General features: G+C 53.6%; 6 protein-coding genes across 6 annotated transcripts; 3 read left to right on the top strand and 3 right to left on the bottom strand.

The window, feature by feature from the left end:
* Positions 1-59: 59 nt before the first annotated feature.
* On the bottom strand, positions 60-1,835 carry mch1 (putative transporter mch1; the record flags this gene model as incomplete). Its single annotated transcript, XM_036635355.1, has 1 exon — positions 60-1,835. One exon carries the CDS (start codon positions 1,833-1,835, stop codon positions 60-62), a length of 1,776 nt encoding a protein of 591 aa, XP_036499406.1.
* A 1,094-nt stretch (positions 1,836-2,929) lies between these two features.
* Positions 2,930-5,031, top strand: CGCS363_v003507 (uncharacterized protein; the record flags this gene model as incomplete). Its single annotated transcript, XM_036635356.1, has 2 exons — positions 2,930-3,146; positions 3,362-5,031. 2 exons carry the CDS (start codon positions 2,930-2,932, stop codon positions 5,029-5,031), a joined length of 1,887 nt encoding a protein of 628 aa, XP_036499407.1.
* Positions 5,032-5,418: 387 nt separating this feature from the next.
* On the top strand, positions 5,419-7,554 carry CGCS363_v003508 (uncharacterized protein; the record flags this gene model as incomplete). Its single annotated transcript, XM_036635357.1, has 3 exons — positions 5,419-6,194; positions 6,248-6,540; positions 6,629-7,554. The coding sequence occupies 3 exons, from the start codon at positions 5,419-5,421 to the stop codon at positions 7,552-7,554; spliced, it is 1,995 nt and encodes a 664-aa protein (XP_036499400.1).
* Positions 7,555-10,301: 2,747 nt separating this feature from the next.
* Positions 10,302-11,753, bottom strand: CGCS363_v003509 (uncharacterized protein; the record flags this gene model as incomplete). Its single annotated transcript, XM_036635358.1, has 5 exons — positions 10,302-10,586; positions 10,646-10,974; positions 11,024-11,119; positions 11,231-11,319; positions 11,677-11,753. The coding sequence occupies 5 exons, from the start codon at positions 11,751-11,753 to the stop codon at positions 10,302-10,304; spliced, it is 876 nt and encodes a 291-aa protein (XP_036499401.1).
* A 654-nt stretch (positions 11,754-12,407) lies between these two features.
* Positions 12,408-13,764, top strand: CGCS363_v003510 (Vegetative incompatibility protein HET-E-1; the record flags this gene model as incomplete). Its single annotated transcript, XM_036635359.1, has 2 exons — positions 12,408-13,587; positions 13,631-13,764. The coding sequence occupies 2 exons, from the start codon at positions 12,408-12,410 to the stop codon at positions 13,762-13,764; spliced, it is 1,314 nt and encodes a 437-aa protein (XP_036500358.1).
* Positions 13,765-14,864: 1,100 nt separating this feature from the next.
* On the bottom strand, positions 14,865-16,408 carry CGCS363_v003511 (uncharacterized protein; the record flags this gene model as incomplete). The annotated part of the gene is made up of 3 exons (XM_036635360.1): positions 14,865-15,657; positions 15,735-16,039; positions 16,094-16,408. 3 exons carry the CDS (start codon positions 16,406-16,408, stop codon positions 14,865-14,867), a joined length of 1,413 nt encoding a protein of 470 aa, XP_036500357.1.
* Between the last annotated feature and the right edge of the window lie 414 nt (positions 16,409-16,822).

Consider the following 16,822-nt stretch of genomic DNA (forward strand, 5'->3'; position numbering starts at 1 on the left):
TCCTGAACGCCGATGTGCATGCTTGATCTGTCTGCAGTGTATATGTAAATAAGGTAGGTTTAAATAACAATGCCCCGTTGGACCCATCCGTTCTTGCCCTTCCAGGCGTAAAGGACCATGCCGCAGGCCACCCAGACGGTGACGGCCATGGCCCAGAATGTCGACGCATAGCACTGCATGCCGTAGCAAAAGACGTCTCCGCCCTCTCCGGGTGAAGGCGATTTCGTAGCGCCGGACTGGTAGATGGCCGAGTAGACCAGACTCCAAATCGTCGAACCCAGAGCCGGGAACATGGCAACGATGCCCCAATTGGTAGCAAAGTTCTCGACGCCCCAAATAACCGTGATGATGATGGGCGTCAGGCTGAAGACGGCTCCGTACCCAGAGCCGACAAGACCGGAGACGATCCAGAAGCGTTCGCCGTGTTCCTGGATGAAGCCGGAAGCCAGGGCCACAAGACCCAGAGATAGGATGATGGCGAAGAAGAGGAGAAACGCAACGCGGGAAATGGCTAGTCTGCCGCGAATGTAGGGTGGGCTCGAGGACACCTGCAGATGCTGTGTCTGGGGAGACGGGGCAAGAAGATCGGTCAAGGTGCCCGTCGCCAGTCGTGCGACAGTGCTGGTGATACCGACGATGGACACATGGGTGGCCGCTGACGTCGGGGGGCCAACGTATTGCCGTGTAGGGGGGTACAAGGTGCCAATGACGGTGCCGAGGTTGTTGATGAAGGCCTCACCAGGTCCAATCATCAGCAGGAAGCCTAGGGCAAAGTACCACATGGTGCGGTCCGTGAGAAAGCTTCGTGTCTCAGCATTGAGGACAAGCTTCTTCTTCAGCTTTGCATCGTCCTCAGCCGGCCCAAGAGCTCCACCATCCTCTTCGTCGGCAATCTGAGAAATCGCGCCGTATCCTCTGCCGCCGCTGCGAGCACTCAGGAACGACGTGCTGCGCTCCAAGAGACCGCTCCGCTCGAGCTCCTCGACAGCCTCCTCAATGATCTCCTCCTCGTCGACAACCTTCAGAGTGAAGGCCCCGACGATTCCGACCACCAGCAAGAGGATGGAGAGGAAGACGAAAAAGTGGAAGACGTCCAGGTCCCCAGCCGATCCGTCCGGCAGCTTCTCGTAGAAGACACGGCTCCCAAGCTGGCTGAGCCACATGCCACTCAATCCAAACGCAGCAATGGGCACCGCCAGAGCCAGTCCGCGATGCTTGCCCTTGCCAAAGTTCTTCGCGCAGGTTGCGACGGCTGCGAGGTACATGGAGCACGTACCGACACCGACGCAGACGAACGCAAAGATCATCAGGGGATACGTCCAATCGGGGCCGCCCGAAATGCGCCTTCCGGCCATGTCGCGCAGACCTCCAAAGTTCTCATCCTCGAGCTGGCGGTATGTGCCCGCAGCAATAGCGTATCCTCCACCAAACAGTATCGCGGCCAGCAACGACAGCGGCGGAGTACCGACGCGGTCGCAGATGTATCCGAGGATGGAGACGGGCAGGTAGAGGGCGATGGAGCTGCTGATGGCCAGGCCGTTGACCTGGAACTGGGTGTAGTGCAGGCGCTCTTGGAAGATGTGGCCGTACATGGAGAAGACGGTGATGGAGCCAGCGCAGAGGGCGGAGACAAGTGCGGCGACGAAGGAAATTGCTCGCCAGGTAGTTGCGGAGCGGCGGCTTCGGCGGCGGTGGGAGGAGCTTCGGTGGAGGAGGTCGAGGGAAGAGCGCGAGCTCAGGCGGCTGATGGTAGAAGAGGCATCGTCGTCGTCGGGAGGTGCTGCGACGAGGGTCCGGTCATCGGACGGGGTCGGCGGGCTCGAGGCGCGCGCCATGATGATGGATCAAGCTCTCGGACTTGGGATGTCGGCAACGGTAGCTGACTGCGATTGGAGAGGCGCCGGCGTCGGCGGTCGGGGGCGTGACAGATTGAGGAGGGTTGATTGAATGGAAGAAACAAAACAGCCGCTCTTCCTCCTCCTCCGAAAATGCAGGACAGGAGAACCGGACCAGACCACGCAGCGGAATGGAGTGTAGAACGACGGGAAAGGAGAGAAGATGGAACGGATCAGTGAAGAGGGCAGAGAGGAGGAGTCAGGAACATGACGTGGAGACGGGAAGCCGAGAAGGAGATGCCTCGGGAAGGGCACTGACTGGGGAAAGGCCGACCGACGGGCAATCGAAATCGAGATGGAGGGTAGCAAGCAGCCAGGCACGGCAACAGAACGGCACCTGGATGGAGGAGGAGGCGACTTGGGGTGTATTTGCTGCTTGTTGGTGGTGAGTCGGAGTCACGATTTCGCACGTCAGCAGGTCACTCGGCCACTCCTGTCGCATACCACCGCCGCGAATGATGTCGTGCTCGACCCCCAAGTGGGCCCTTCCCTGCACTACTCGGTGCCTATCTGCCCTCCTACCGCAATCCGTCCAGGGACCGCCTGGGAGCCGCCTCGGACGCTGACACGAGTCTGCAGCGCGTTCGCCGTTCGCCTCATAGCACAGGGCCGTTGCTGCTCAGTGGACGCCTTTAGGGGGGCGCACCCGGGTGAATGGCTTCTGCAGCGCCTGCAAGACGGGCACCTGTCCGAAATCCGATCGCGGGGTGCAGGAACTGGCGGCAATTAGATGCTTACATAAGGCTGCCTACCTACCTGAATGGCTAACCTAAGGCACCCGGGTAGCGAGATCGGACTATCCCCTTGGATGCCTGGATGCGATGCAGTTGAGACAATCCTACAGCAGGGGAATGATCCTCCAGCAGGATGACTGACATGGATTCAATATGGACAAGCAACACAATTGGGTGCCCAAGCGAGGGCAGTGGGCAGACCGACGAGGCTGTCATCTGTCTGCACCTCCACCCAACTTCATCCATGATTCCTCAACCACAAACGACTGAAAGGGATTCATGAGGAGCGCATTCGGAACCATGGACGCCAATACAATGGTCTGCGGCGTGTGTCAAAGCTCCATCTCGCCCATGGACTTTGCCAACGACAACATGGGGAAGGAGGCAATCCACCACCCAAGCTTAGAGAGCCAGAGAAGATCCATGGAAGCCGGATGCCACATTTGCACCACATTCTGGGCTTTGCACTCGTCCAAGCTGAGGAAACCATCCGACGATGCTGATATCGATTGGGACTGTGAGTTTGATACGACAAGCCTTTTGTTCCATGGCAACTGTCCTTATGGCGGTTTCTTGGCTGAATGTATTGGCGTATGTCCAAATTTCAAGGGGAGAAATAGCTCTTGGGAGGACGAGGCTGTTTTCTTTTTATCCAAGAAGAACCGTAAGATGTCTTCCCGACGGTGATATCTAAATGTTGCATTCAGCCTAGGTATCTGACAGCTCTACCAGCGTCATTTCAGTCCAAAGAGCTCTCCCGCCGTACAGATTCTGAAAGCACCTTCTCAATCGCGAAACAATGGATAGATCGATGCTTTAAGGAGCACAAGAGGTGCAACCCCCCGCTACAAAAAGATGCAGCGCGCTTCCCAACTCGGCTCCTGGACTGTGGGCACCCTGACGACTCAGCAGCATATGTACGCTTGGTCATTTCTGCTGAAGGGTTTATTGAAGGGCCATTTATGACGCTAAGCCATTGCTGGGGTTCTGCGGACTGTCTTGTTCTTACTACCGACAATATCGACGCATTCCGACGAGGGATACCCGCAGAGCAGCTTCCCCAGCTCTACCGAGATGCCATATCCACCACCAGACGACTGGGGGTCAGATACTTGTGGATTGACTCCCTGTGCATCATCCAAAGAGGAGACGACAAAGCGGATTGGCTGATCGAGTCGACGCTCATGGACCAGGTCTATTCCAACTCGTACTGCAACATCGCCGCCGTCGACGCTCCCGACGCAAACCATTCGCTCTTCACTACTCGCAACACCAAAGCCTTCACCCCACAAATCGTCCAGGGAACTTATGATGGTTCTGTAGGGGAATACAAAGTCTCTGCATTCCAAGGATTCATGCAACACCTAAATGATTCGGCCATTAACAGCAGAGGCTGGGTCTTCCAAGAACGAACTCTGTCTCCTCGGGTGCTGCACTTTGGGGAATGGCAGGTTGCATGGGAGTGCTGCAGCAGACAAACCACAGAGGGGTTTGAGAGTTTCGACAATCACGAAGCCTATAGCAATGTCGTTACTTTCCATCTAATGGAGCCTGATACAGCCGGGTACCGCTTGAGCTGGTGGAATTTCGTTGATAAATACTCAACGTGCGCCCTGACGTACCCCCAAGACAGGCTCCTCGCCATGTCTGCCATTGCGAAACGAATCAGGGCATTCACCGGCGACGAGTACGTTGCCGGTCTGTGGCGAAGTACACTGGAGCAAGACTTGATGTGGAGAACAGTGAGAGAAAACAAGGCACCAGAGACGTTCACATCGTCCGCGATACGCGAAGAAGAGGCTGCGCGTGTCGCGTATGTAGCGCCTTCGTGGTCTTGGGCAGGTCCTGGCAAAGGTACTTCGCGTATCGTTCGTCATTCTTCTGTGGAAAGGGCTGAGGCATTATGCAATGTGCACGATGTACAGCTCGACTATGTCACGAACGACACGACTGGCTTGCTCAAGAGCGGATATCTGCGACTTTGGGGCCAGCTCAGACGCGTTGAAATGCTGCGGAGCGGGCCCTTTTCGGAAGACAAACGGATGAAGGTATACAAGTGGAAGATATATATCGGCGGCGAACTCATCGAAACCATGTCCCCGATCAAAGTTCATTTGGACTCACCCACGACAACCGCATTCGACAGCCAGGACACTCCTGCGACACGATACTATCTTCCTACGTTCAAAAGTGCCTCACCTTGGACGCTTTGGATGCTTCTACTAGGGGTGCATGATTCTCAAAAAGGGGTGTATCGTCGCATTGGCACCATGAAAGTGTCGAAGTACTCATGGAAAGACGTCGACGAGATGGATCCTCGATTTCTTGCGGCCCAGGAGGACGAGGAATCCTTCCCTAGTGAAGAATATCGTGATGGCAAGCATTTGATACGCATTATATAAAAGCGACTGTCTCCAAATACAGAGACTGTAAGAGTGAGGTTGTAACGAGTGACGCATGTTGATGTCTACGATATGGGAAGAAGCGTGGCTGTGAGCACCTGGCGACAGGTGCACCACCAGCAAATAATCACATTGCGGGTCTACACTCTGTGTCCGAGCTTCCCGAGACCCCTTCACCGAAGCTTCACCTGAGGGCATCAGGTCAAGGCCAAGGTGAGTCCCGGTGAGGTCATCCCACTCCAACGGCCCACTTTCTCAGCTCGGAATGCAACGCCACGACGGACGACATCCTTCAGGTCTCTCCACCAAAATGCGGGTGCCCCCCCCTCTCCAGATCTCCATCAATTCGATGACATTCTAAGCAAAGCAAAGACCTGTCCCCGCAAGATGACCAAAAACGATCCCGTGAACTTGCTTTCTGAGCAGTTCTCACGCCTCAAAGCTGACGACCAGGCTTCCGAAATCTTGTACCGCCGCGCCAACCTGCAGCACCTCGTCGACAACTTATCGCCATGGGAGCTCGTCGCTCTCCGAACCATGGTAAACGCAAGAACACCGCAGATGAGCTCCATGTCTGATCTTCCCAGCGAGCTCGTCTCCATGATTGCTGAGTATCTGACCACGAAGGATGCCCTCGCCTGCGCTGCTGTCTCCAAGGGATGGCGCACCGTCTGGACTGAACCCTCCGTTGCCAAACACCTGGTGACTACTCATTTCCCAGAACTGTCCGCGCTGGTTTCTCTGCCGTCGTCGCACCCGCATGCCAGCGATTCACCGTGGGAAACCTTCGTCACCGCCGCAGGCAAGACAATACCCCGCATCGATGGAAAGTTCATCTCCACAGTCGCCGTGAGCGAGATGCTCTACGACATTCTGCAGACCAAAACATTCGAGATGGACGAAAAGACCGTCGCGTACGTTGAGGGCGCAATTGAAAGAGGCGCTCGTCCTTCAGAGCACACCGAGAGGCACTTTGCATACTCCAGCGGGCGCCTCGCCTGGCATGTTGACCCCTATGCCATCTTCATCGACGATCTACGCAACACAACCAGATCCCTCGTCGCGCTGCCGGATCTGGTGGAAAAGGGCGAGAGAGATTTTGTAATCTGGACCATGACTGAGAATATCATTATCTTCGTAGACCGCGCCACCGACCGCACCATGTAAGTTGCGGCATCCACCCCCGTGACCTATTCAGAAGCTAATCGGGAAAAAGGATCGTCTACCACATGGATAAAAAGGAGTTCCGACGCGTCACCCTCCCAAACCGCGTCAAGAGAATCACTGCCCATGCAGAAGCTGCAGTGCTTGAGTTCTCCATCATCAACCCAATCTACGCCGTTCCGCACGTGTTCCGCTGGGGCACCGGGCTCGCGAAGCTGCAACTCCCTCCTTTTACGAGGGATGCTGAGGATTATGAAGACTTGGACCTTGACCGCCCAGAAGGTTTCATTTTTCACCCGACCGAAAGCAATGTGATCTACTACTTTGCACATGGAGAGGAAGATCGTAAGTTCCACTCCCGACCGTCTTGCTGCGCTCTTCTTGGCGTATCCTGCCGACCCAATCTCGCTGCTAACGATCGATGGCACGGTAGCGTTTTTAGAAGGTTTCGTGGACAGCGAGCTTGAACTCGCCATTACCGTCTATAAGTTTGTGGATTTGAAGTACACCAAGTCTTTCCGGCATTCGTTCCATCTACCAGTATGCGTGTCAAGCCCCGATTCTGCCTTTGTATACGTTCGGTACGGCGAGCCAATCACCTCACATGGGCTCTACGGCTTAGTCCAGGCTATTCCCAATGAAATGGCCACTCCCGATCTTCCTGTCTTCCGGTACAACTTCGACACGCTCACGGAGACGTTTTCGGAAACCTTCGAGGAGTACGAGCTCGGCATGCGACGGCCCGTGTGGGGCAGTCCCGATGGCAGCCCGGAGACGAGCGGCGGCCGCAGGTGGAATGGGCAGACATATTACCTGCAGAAATGGCGGCCGCATGAGGACGGACCCGGGATCTACCAGTTCACCGAATGGGCCGGGAAGGTCTGGGGCTACAGCGCGGTATGTGTGGCCGACGAGTCTTCGACATTGGTCCTGGGCCCGCTGCACGAGAAGGTATTCTATGACGGTCTGGGGATCGAAGAAATCGCCGTCGACGACGAGTTTGTAGTCGGGATGAGTCCCATGGGCTACATGGTCTGGAACTTTGGGGTCCGGAGCGCGGACCGCGAGCCGTGGCAGCTCAACGACGACTCGTCTCCCATGCTAACGCGGTACACTGACGCCGACCGCCAGTGCCCTATCAAAGGCTGCAAAGGCCCAGGGTCTGCCAAGGCGTGCTACATCTGCGCGATTCTGGCTCGCGAGATGGATCAGATTTCGGGTGTCTATGCTGCCATGCAATCTGCATTCCATACGGCTTGGCCTCCGGCAGGTGGCAATTCCGATTACGACGATGAAGATGATGAAGATGACGATGACGACTTTGACGACGACCTCATGTACGGTGATGATTTTGATTGAGCCTTGGCCGTTGTGGAAACCCTAGTTCTTGGCCGTTGACATTAAATAACATGTCCACAGAAATCTTTGGCCAGCGTAAAGCTTTCTTTGTCTTGGACTCCCGGCGTTGCCACACGTAGTTCAAATATCTCAGTTGACACCGCCTGAGTTCTAAAAAGTCATGTTCTTTTGTGGGTTAAGCGAGGTCCTAGGCATCCATGGATGGCAGATCGATGCTGGCTGTCCGGCTAAAATGCTCGTTTGCTGAGGTTCCCTGCCACGCCGCATTCACTTCCGCCAAAAGCGAGCAACCTCATGCATGCCAAGTCAGGCGTAGCATATTAGCACTTTCCATTCGCGGTGACATTATCCGCTGGACCATGTCCATGCCATGTCAACTTCCAACAACATGCCAGTGGCTAACGTTCCTTTACCACTTTTCAAGCCTTTGCCAACGAGCCAGCACGCGCTTGCGGGAGATGATAAACTAACTTCAGACGTCTGTATTAAATCTCTGACTACTTCATGACCACATTCCAGTTGACAGCATCTCTTGACGCTTGCGGACGCCATTGATGTCAGTTTCTTTAGCATTCCAATCGACTCTGCTCCACGAGAACGGATACACCGACTACAACCGCGAGATGTCTTCTTCTCACAACCCCCTTTGCGGCCCCGCCCCAATGCCAAATGCGGCGTCAATGGACCAGATTCCATGCTGATGGAGGCGACGTTGAAGCGATCTATCTATATCGCACCCAATCGTCGTATAGCTCAGTCCTTCGAACCATATTCTCAGCCCTGTCGTGTGTCCAGAAGGATGGCACGCCCACAGAATGACCGCTTTCTCGACCATCACGAAAGCCTATTGGTGCGCACCGTAAAGCCCCCGGATCCCTGCCCTTAGAGTTTCCTTCGCCGTCTAACATGATCTCTCAGCGGCGAAGACGTCTGGCCAGACGGCAGCCGCCCCAACTCCATCAACCATCCCATCTGCGTCGGCACACTCCACGCCCAGGACCACGTCACATACACCGCCGTACTCGCGGGCGAGGAGGAGCCCTTCACCGCGGGCCTGATGATCCAGCCCGCGTGGGTGATCAGCTGGGACGAGACGGACAGGGCGACGCTGACCAGCGTCTCCGCAAGTGCAATCGGATTGGCAAACTATTCAAGTCAACTAGTCAAAGTGAGGCCATCGCCATCCCTCAAGTAGTCAAATCCACCCCCTCCGATTGACTTGACTAACTTGATGTCTTATAATCTAGCTAATAGGAAGCTTTAGATCAGCTAGTGCCTCACTTATTAGCACAGCTAGCTATACTAGCATACGTGAGGGCCCCCCTTTATGGGACCCTCTAGGGGGGGTGGGCTCTTCTCGAGGGGCTTTCTCGAGGGGCCTTCTGGGGGGCCTTCTCGAGGGACCTTCTCGAGGGGCCTTCTCGAGGGCTTCTGAGGCTGTAGATAACCTCAAAATTACCCGATTAGGAAGTCTATATGACGTCATTTATATAGTGATTGACTTGTTTTAATTGCAAGTTAGGCAAGTAATTAAAAACGCTAGAAAAAAGAGCTAATTCAACAAGTCTGGGGGTCGAAATTGACTTGATTGCACTTGCGGAGACGCTGACGCTGACGCCGACACCGCCCGAGCTTCCGTTGGGAGGGTACGTGAACTACTGGGTTCCCGGTGGCCCTGAGCCGACGGGTGATTTATGTCAAGATGATACTTGTCGCGATCCGAGTCAGGGAGGGAACGCTCTTCAGCGGCAGATGATAATTCTGATCACGGTGCCTCCGATTGTGCTTTTTTGTGTCGTTGCAGGGTGTGGGTTGTGTTGCTTCTTTGAGAATCAGAAGAAGGCCAAGAGGAGGGCGGCGCGTGAGCAGCAGGCGCTGCGCGAGCGACAGGTGCAGTCGACTTTGTGATTTTGGGTTGGGATGGCGTGGGCTGCTTGGCTACAGCATATGAAAGATGACTGGCCAGAGAGAGTGTGGAAAAGATACTCTGCTCGTTTGTTTGAAAGATCTTGATATTGCTAAGAACGAAGTTGAGAATCGAGCAAGCTTCTGGTTAACCCCAGGTGGAACACATATCATGGAGTAAGAGGAGGGGGGGGGGGGGGGGTTTAACCGAAAGCTTGTGCATAGCTTTCAATTTATATTGTGCCTTGTGACGTATTGCATCATGTAAGATGGTTCGAGTTCACATGGATGTCTTTCGGCTTAACCCATCAACAGGCTACAACCAGTCAGTCCACTGCATTACTTCGAAATGATAGAGATCACTGATACTCTTTGAACTCACCTAACAACAAAGTTCGCTCCTTAAGGTGGACTACAAGAAGGCTTCATAAAACACCTAGATAGCCTACAACTACGTCACTATAAAATTGAATACTAGAATGCCTAACAGCTCCTATATGGAATTCAATTTTAATCCAAGACGAGGAAAATAAGAACCCTCTGATAAAGTGAAGTTCTGTAATTCGCTAGCGCTTAGTAACGTCCCTCAAACACCTCCGGTACAACGACCCCTTCCTCCTGACCGTACGTCGTATCGCTCGTATATCGATTCATACTAACTGACGCCAGGCCTAGCCCCCCAAGCATCAAAGTCGCGTACAAAATAGCTTGATGGAGAAACGAGACATATCTTGAATCGATCCCAAAAGCCGTGGCGGTACCGAACGCTTGAACACCCTTGAAGTACCCGCTGTATCGGCCGAGCGTCCGCGGCTCGTTTGAGAAGGTGCTATACACCCATATCAAGAGTTTTGGAACATCGGGTATGAAGCGCCGAGGAACATGTAGAGTGCAAAGGGGCCAGCGAAACGTCGGCCATCCGTCCAGTCGATGCCGATGACAGGGCCGGCACGGTCAAAGTCGTTGGAGGCAAGAAAGGCCAGAAGAGTGATCCAGGTGCCGCCCATGATAACGGCAACGAAGGCGGCGGAGATGAAGGCGCGACGCCGACGGCGGCCAAAGATGTTTGCGTCACATGTCCAAGCGATGGCGGCTGAGCCGACGATCTGGATGGTCCAATAGCAAAACTGTTTTCACTTGTCAGCGTTTTCTCTTGCAGCAGGCGTGAGTTAGCGCATGGTCTCACGTTTGCCAATGATCTTGTCCTCGAGTTAAAGTAGAAGGAGTTGAACGACCCCGATAGCGACAGGTACATCTCGCAGCTGTAGATCGCTAACGTGATAAGGGTCATTCTTGGTTCTTTCAAGGTTAGAAACAAGCTCTTCAGTTCCCGGGACCAGGATTCTGCATCAAACGAGGCTATTGGTCGTCCGTCGTTGCGTCTGATCTTGCTTGGGTCCATCAGAAGAGCCGCCACGAAGATCCCGGCGCACTCGAGACAGATGAAGGTGAGATATACCGCTGGCGGTACCCCCGACGAGGAGGTGTTGCTGATGTTGATTCCAAGGACAACGGCTACAATAACCCATTAGCGTGCGCCATTACAGAGAAGTGAATCTCCTACCTGATCCAACAACAGAACCTAGAGCATTCAAAATCCACGTTGTCGCGATGTAGAGGCCCTTTTCAGACTCCATCGGGTAGCACGTGCAGATATATCCTGACTGAGGTCAGCTATGCGTACCGAATTGACATTGTGCCACCGATGTGCATGCATTTCATATCCTAGCACACCTCAGATTGAACGAGCCCAAGGCCGTCGGCTTCTTACCTTGAACGGCCCATAATATACCAGCCGAGAGACCTAACCACGCACCACCGAATAACACGAACCATTTCCCCTCGCCTTTGTCTATCCACCTGGCCACATGTCAGTCGAAATTGCAGATCAATTCGATATTGTCACACGAACCAGAGAGAGCCGCAGTACACTGGATAGCCAGTAACCCCTATCATAAGGGAATATCGAGGCCCGATCTTGTTGATCACGCCGCCACCAACAACCGCAGATGCACCAAAAAGGGTGTAAAGAACGACATTAGCATCGTTGACGATTCCCAATCAGTTCGGGCTGTTTCCCGCCGGCGCCGAGCCCTGTGATAGCGAGATAGGTTCCGGGGTTGAGGAAAAGAACGATTCCAACCAGAACGGTCTGGAAAAAAGGTCTGCCGTTGGTCCTGGTCAGCTTTGGCACGACGTTTCTGAGAATGGACTCACGAGCTGACGCGCCACTTTGACAGGTGCTGATGTTGTTCCTGCACAGCAACCTCGCCGCTATCCTTGATGCTGGTCATTGTGGTTGCCGCCAACTTGAGTTCAGGATTGAAAGGATCAGTCAGGCAGAATTGTCGTGGATGACATTTAATAGTAACCTGAGAAACTGCGGACGAGGTAGTTTATCTTGCAGCGCCTACAGGGAGCCTGATAATATGGAATGTCTAACAATCAATGGCTCTGAGGCGTTGCCGAGCGTTCAACAGTTCCACATCTGAGTCAACATAGGTCTATCAAGACACGTCAATAGAGAATGTGGTGCGACGTCCAATTCCTCCCGAATAAGGCAAATGAAGTACCAGGTAGCCCGTTTCCCCCAACTCATGAGACAAGAACCCTTACGACCTGCCGTTCACCAGTATCCGGTCGGAAACAAGGACGTACCAGCGATTAAATAACTTCATCACCACTATCACCACCACCTGTGAATACCTATGGAAGTTCATTTACGGTTCAACGTCCTTAACCAGTTTCCTCGCCAGCCGTTGCCAGCTGCCGCAACATACTGGATCTTTATCGCGACAACAACGTGGATCAGCGGGGGCTGACATGTGTGACTAAAGTCTCCCACACCGCTTGAAACAGTGTTGCAAATCATTGGCCAATCGAAGCCAAGGCACAAAGACGGCAATCTGCATCTGTCGACCGCACTTGTTTCCCAAGGTCTCCACGCCATGCGCCTCATCAACGTGAATACCCTCGCGCTGGAAGAGTTCATCGGCGACAATGTACCCCGCTATGCGATCCTCTCCCATACCTGGGGCCCAGACGAGGTCTCCTTCGAGGACTGGAAGAACATGGCCGTCGCCCGCGAGAGGACAGGGTTCCAAAAGATTGAGCTCGCCCGGAGACATGCAATCAGCCAAGACATAGGGTATCTCTGGATCGACACCAACTGCATCGACAAGGATAGCTCGGCTGAGCTGGCTGAGGCCATCAACTCTATGTTCGCGTGGTACAGGGACGCCGAGATTTGCTACGCCTACCTCTCTGACGTCTCCGAGGCCGAAGACTGCGATGAAGCCGCTTCCAAAGATGCCCTGCTGTCTAGGATATCTCAAAGTCAGTGGTTCACGCGCGGCTGGACGCTGCAGGAGCTTCTAGCCCCCCGCCAGGTCTTGTTCTTCTCCCGGGAGTGGAGACAAGTCGGAACGCGAAAGTCGTTGGTGGAAACCATCTCCAAGGTCACCGGTATCAGCACCGCGTACCTGGTTTACAAGAGGAAGCGCATAGCGCCAATCTCCGGCGCCAGCGTCGCAGAGAGGATGTCTTGGCTATCATGTCGCAAGACTTCCCGCGTGGAAGATATGGCGTACTGCATGCTCGGAATTTTCGACATCAACATGCCGCTGCTGTACGGCGAGGGCTCGAGGGCCTTCACACGGCTGCAGGAAGAGATACTCAGAATCTCCACAGATGAGTCGCTCTTCTGCTGGTCTTGGAACGAGGATGATCCGCCATCGTGGACGAGCATGCTGGCGCCGTCGCCCCGTAACTTTAGAAACGCGCGGGAGTACCATCCTGCAAGGGACGAATCCAGTCGGCCGGTGCCGTACTCGATGACCAATTTTGGCCTCTCCATCCAGCTTCCAATCATCCGACTTGCTGAGCTGCCCCGCTCGGACATTTGGCTTCGCCCGTTTGAGTACATCGCCGTGCTCTCGGCAGGTACAACGGATGGGCATCTCGTCGGGATTCCTTTGGAAAAGACACCGACGTTGGGCACTTACAAGGTTGTGCGAGACTGTCCAAGGCCTATTGCGCTGTGCTGGAAGAACCGTCTGTCGCTTAAGACGGATGGTGTCGAAGCGACTCATCTCGACATCTTTGTCCCTTCGAGGGGATTCGACAGCAGTGAGCAAGAATCTCGTCTTACGTATCCTGACACAAAGAATAGTCTTGGCGAGTATGCGGTCCTTCTTCTCATTCCAGTTTCCCCAGACTCAAGCCCTTCATCTGAGGGTTTCTCAATTGAGAGTATTGATGCTATTCCGAGACATAGGAGGTCAAGAGCCGGATTTATTAGGATGAGAAAGTTTCAGATTGCGGGACCTCCATTTGAAGCCTCTCGGTTGTCCTCAGAAAGCTCCAACGCTACCGAAGCTCATGGAGCTCTGGTCCGAATTTCTTTCAAACGTAATGCTCATGCAACAAGCACGACAACGCTATTGTTTGGCGTGTTAATCAGTGCAGCCGGCGATAGAAGGTGGTTTCATCGGGTACTGGAAAACAGTCGCCAGGGTGATGTTGAGTCAGACTTTTATTTCACGTTCCGGTCTCTGGAAAACCTTTTGGCGGAAGCAGCCGCTGGCTGGCAAGATCCGTCCAGGCGGCCTAGCGAGAAGTGCCTTGCGGTGGCTGAGACGATGTTAGATCAATGGCGAGAGGGATTAGTTGTGAGGCTGGGCCCAGAGTTCCTTGTAGAAGTAAATCATTTGAAGACAAGTACGGCAGCTGCACATTTCATATTACAAACCCAGAGGTGATCTTAGCATACGGGCACTTAACTCTTTCCAGCAAGTGATGTGGTGCTGCTTCCAAACAAACCGAAATCAAATATATGTGTGTAGAATTTCTTTACGTGGTCGTAGATGATAAACAAAGTAATTACAAGAAGACAGTGACATGTATTGATCTCATGATTGGGCAGAAGACAAGACGACCAGGGATCTCAGATCGCTTTCAGACTGACCTTGCCCATGCAAGTGAAGTGGATTGTTGGTGGGGCTCACTGGGGCCTAATCATGAGCTTATCTCATTGTGAGATGTCTTACAGGTTCGTGCCAAGGTCTACTAAGCTCTAATGGAAAGCTTGAATTATCAACCTCCAATGTTCAAGGGACAGGCAACACGGAGAAAATACACCAGGCATCCGAAAATCTCCTCTTTGCCACATTTTGAGTACCATAATTAACGATCTAGTTCAGTATATACCTTGCCACTATTGCCGGCTTCTCGTTGGTATGGTGTAAGTTGTCCTCGGTCATGGTTTGCGATCACCTATGCTGTGCTTTGGGAAGCCACATTACGCAGGCCCACTTCAACCATTTATCATCGATGTATATATACACATATATGCATATTTGATACTCTGACAATACATACTCTCTGCCAAGTGCTTTGTAGACCCTCTAACTGACAAATTCGAAAGCATAAGCGGTGTACTGATTGTCCGGATCGACAAAGAAGGTAACTTCATTGTTTGTGACGGTGTGCGTAACAGTACCAAGATCAGTAGGCGCGGGACCCTCGAGCCACCAGTCGACGTGGTTGAAACGGAGTGTCCGGATCTTCACGGTCCCAGAAATGCCCACGGCGCTGAGACCAGTGACACGCACATCATAGACCCGGTCTCCAGCGGATGACTTGAGGCCGGTAAGGATCTTGACCGAATTGGCACTGCTTCCGTGGGTGGCGTAGACTTCGAATAGACGGTCTCCCGAAGACGTAGTAGCGACGCGGTTGCCCGTCATGGAATGGGTGTAGTAATTGTACACCCACCACTGCGCAGCGCGGAAGTAGTTGCTCCCCGAGAAGTTGACCAGGCCCGCCATACCGTTGTGCAAATTGGCCGCGCCCATACCCCAGTGGGCACGTAGACCAGAGACGCCTTCGCGCTCGAAAGCGCCAATGTACCATGCACTGGCTGAGTTGGTCTGGTCACCACCGTCGATGGCGCCGTACTCATTGACACTGACAGGTTTCATGGCCATGCCGCGGGCTGAGGTCATGCTCTTCAAGGCGTCCTGCGCATTGCGGGGAATGTAGGCGGAGCCAGTAGAGGTGAGGATGTGGTAGGTGTACTTGTCTGGCACAGTGTTGGTTGATTTGACGTGGTCAAGCCAAGCAGTCCATCGAGTGTTGCCGGTGGTTGGTGGTTGTGAGATGGATGGACCTAAGATAGGGACGTTGGGAAGTTCAGACCTAATCTTGATTAGTGACTATTACTTGCTTTCATTATGTGGGCCCGATTCAAATGGCTTTGGTGTCTTGGAACTCACTTGAAGCGCTGATACATGCGTGTCCACGTCTGCAGATACTGATCGTACGAAGCACCCCAGAATTGAGGAGCATCGGGCTCGTTCCACAGATCAAGCTCAAGACCACTTTGAAGATTGTTATTCTTGATGTAAGCAATGACCTGAGTAAGGAACGTGTCAAAAAACGCCCAATTGCCATTGTCGCCAGGCCAAGGAATGGTGCCCTGGACGCTGTCGGCGCCCCAAAGGTCGTGGACGAGCAGCTGAAAGCCGGCACCGTGACTCCTGGCAGTCTTGTAATTGGAAGAGAAGGATTGCAGGCGGCCCTGTAGAAGCTTGTCAGATAATGGATCCGGTGTCAGGGTGGACATCAGACATACCGTGAGCTGGCCAGAAGCGTAGCCTAGACTGGGAGAGGGAAGTTGAGCTCCGCCGGCACGGTTATATATATACCCAGTGCCCTCAGCGAGCTCCCTAGGGATAGCAGTGCTGGCAGAGCCATCTGAATTGTCGGGCAAACCGTAGATGAAGCCTGAAGCTAAGTGCTGAGGAGTACCCGAGGTCTGAGCAAGGTTGACGACAGCGGTACCCTCCGCGCGTCTATCCAGGCGTGTACCGTCGTGGGAACCCACGGCAGCACCAGCGACAAAGCGAAGCAAGGCCAGAAGGCTGAAAAAGGTGGACTTTCCCTTCATCTCGTGTCTGTTATAGGGGAATCTCCAAGAGTTGTCTTTACTATGAGGAGACGGTCAAGCTGGCAAATACCAGCGACATTCAATGTGGCTTTATAATAATTACTTCCAAAGGCCGAACCAGCTACAGCTTGGGATTGCTAATTTAGTATCAAGTTCAGATATATCGTCCATGATGTGAACGTACACTCGCATTGGCTCTGTTGTCGTGCGACTTTTCCATTGGCGGAATCCCGCTTTGGTATGGCATGTGCAGACTGACCTCGTGGGGTTGATGTCTGTAACAAGGGAAAATATATATGCCGTTCGATGCACTTCAACTTCCGAGGGTACAGTCTAATTGGAGCGGCTGCAGGTGTCAAGCTTGGGATCGCCGTCTCCCTGACCAGTTCCCCGCATGATTGAAATAAGCTTACT

Source organism: Colletotrichum siamense, assembly GCF_013390195.1.
Source record: "Colletotrichum siamense strain Cg363 chromosome Unknown KSG_Cg363_contig02, whole genome shotgun sequence".
Classification (NCBI taxonomy): Eukaryota; Fungi; Ascomycota; class Sordariomycetes; order Glomerellales; family Glomerellaceae; genus Colletotrichum; species Colletotrichum siamense.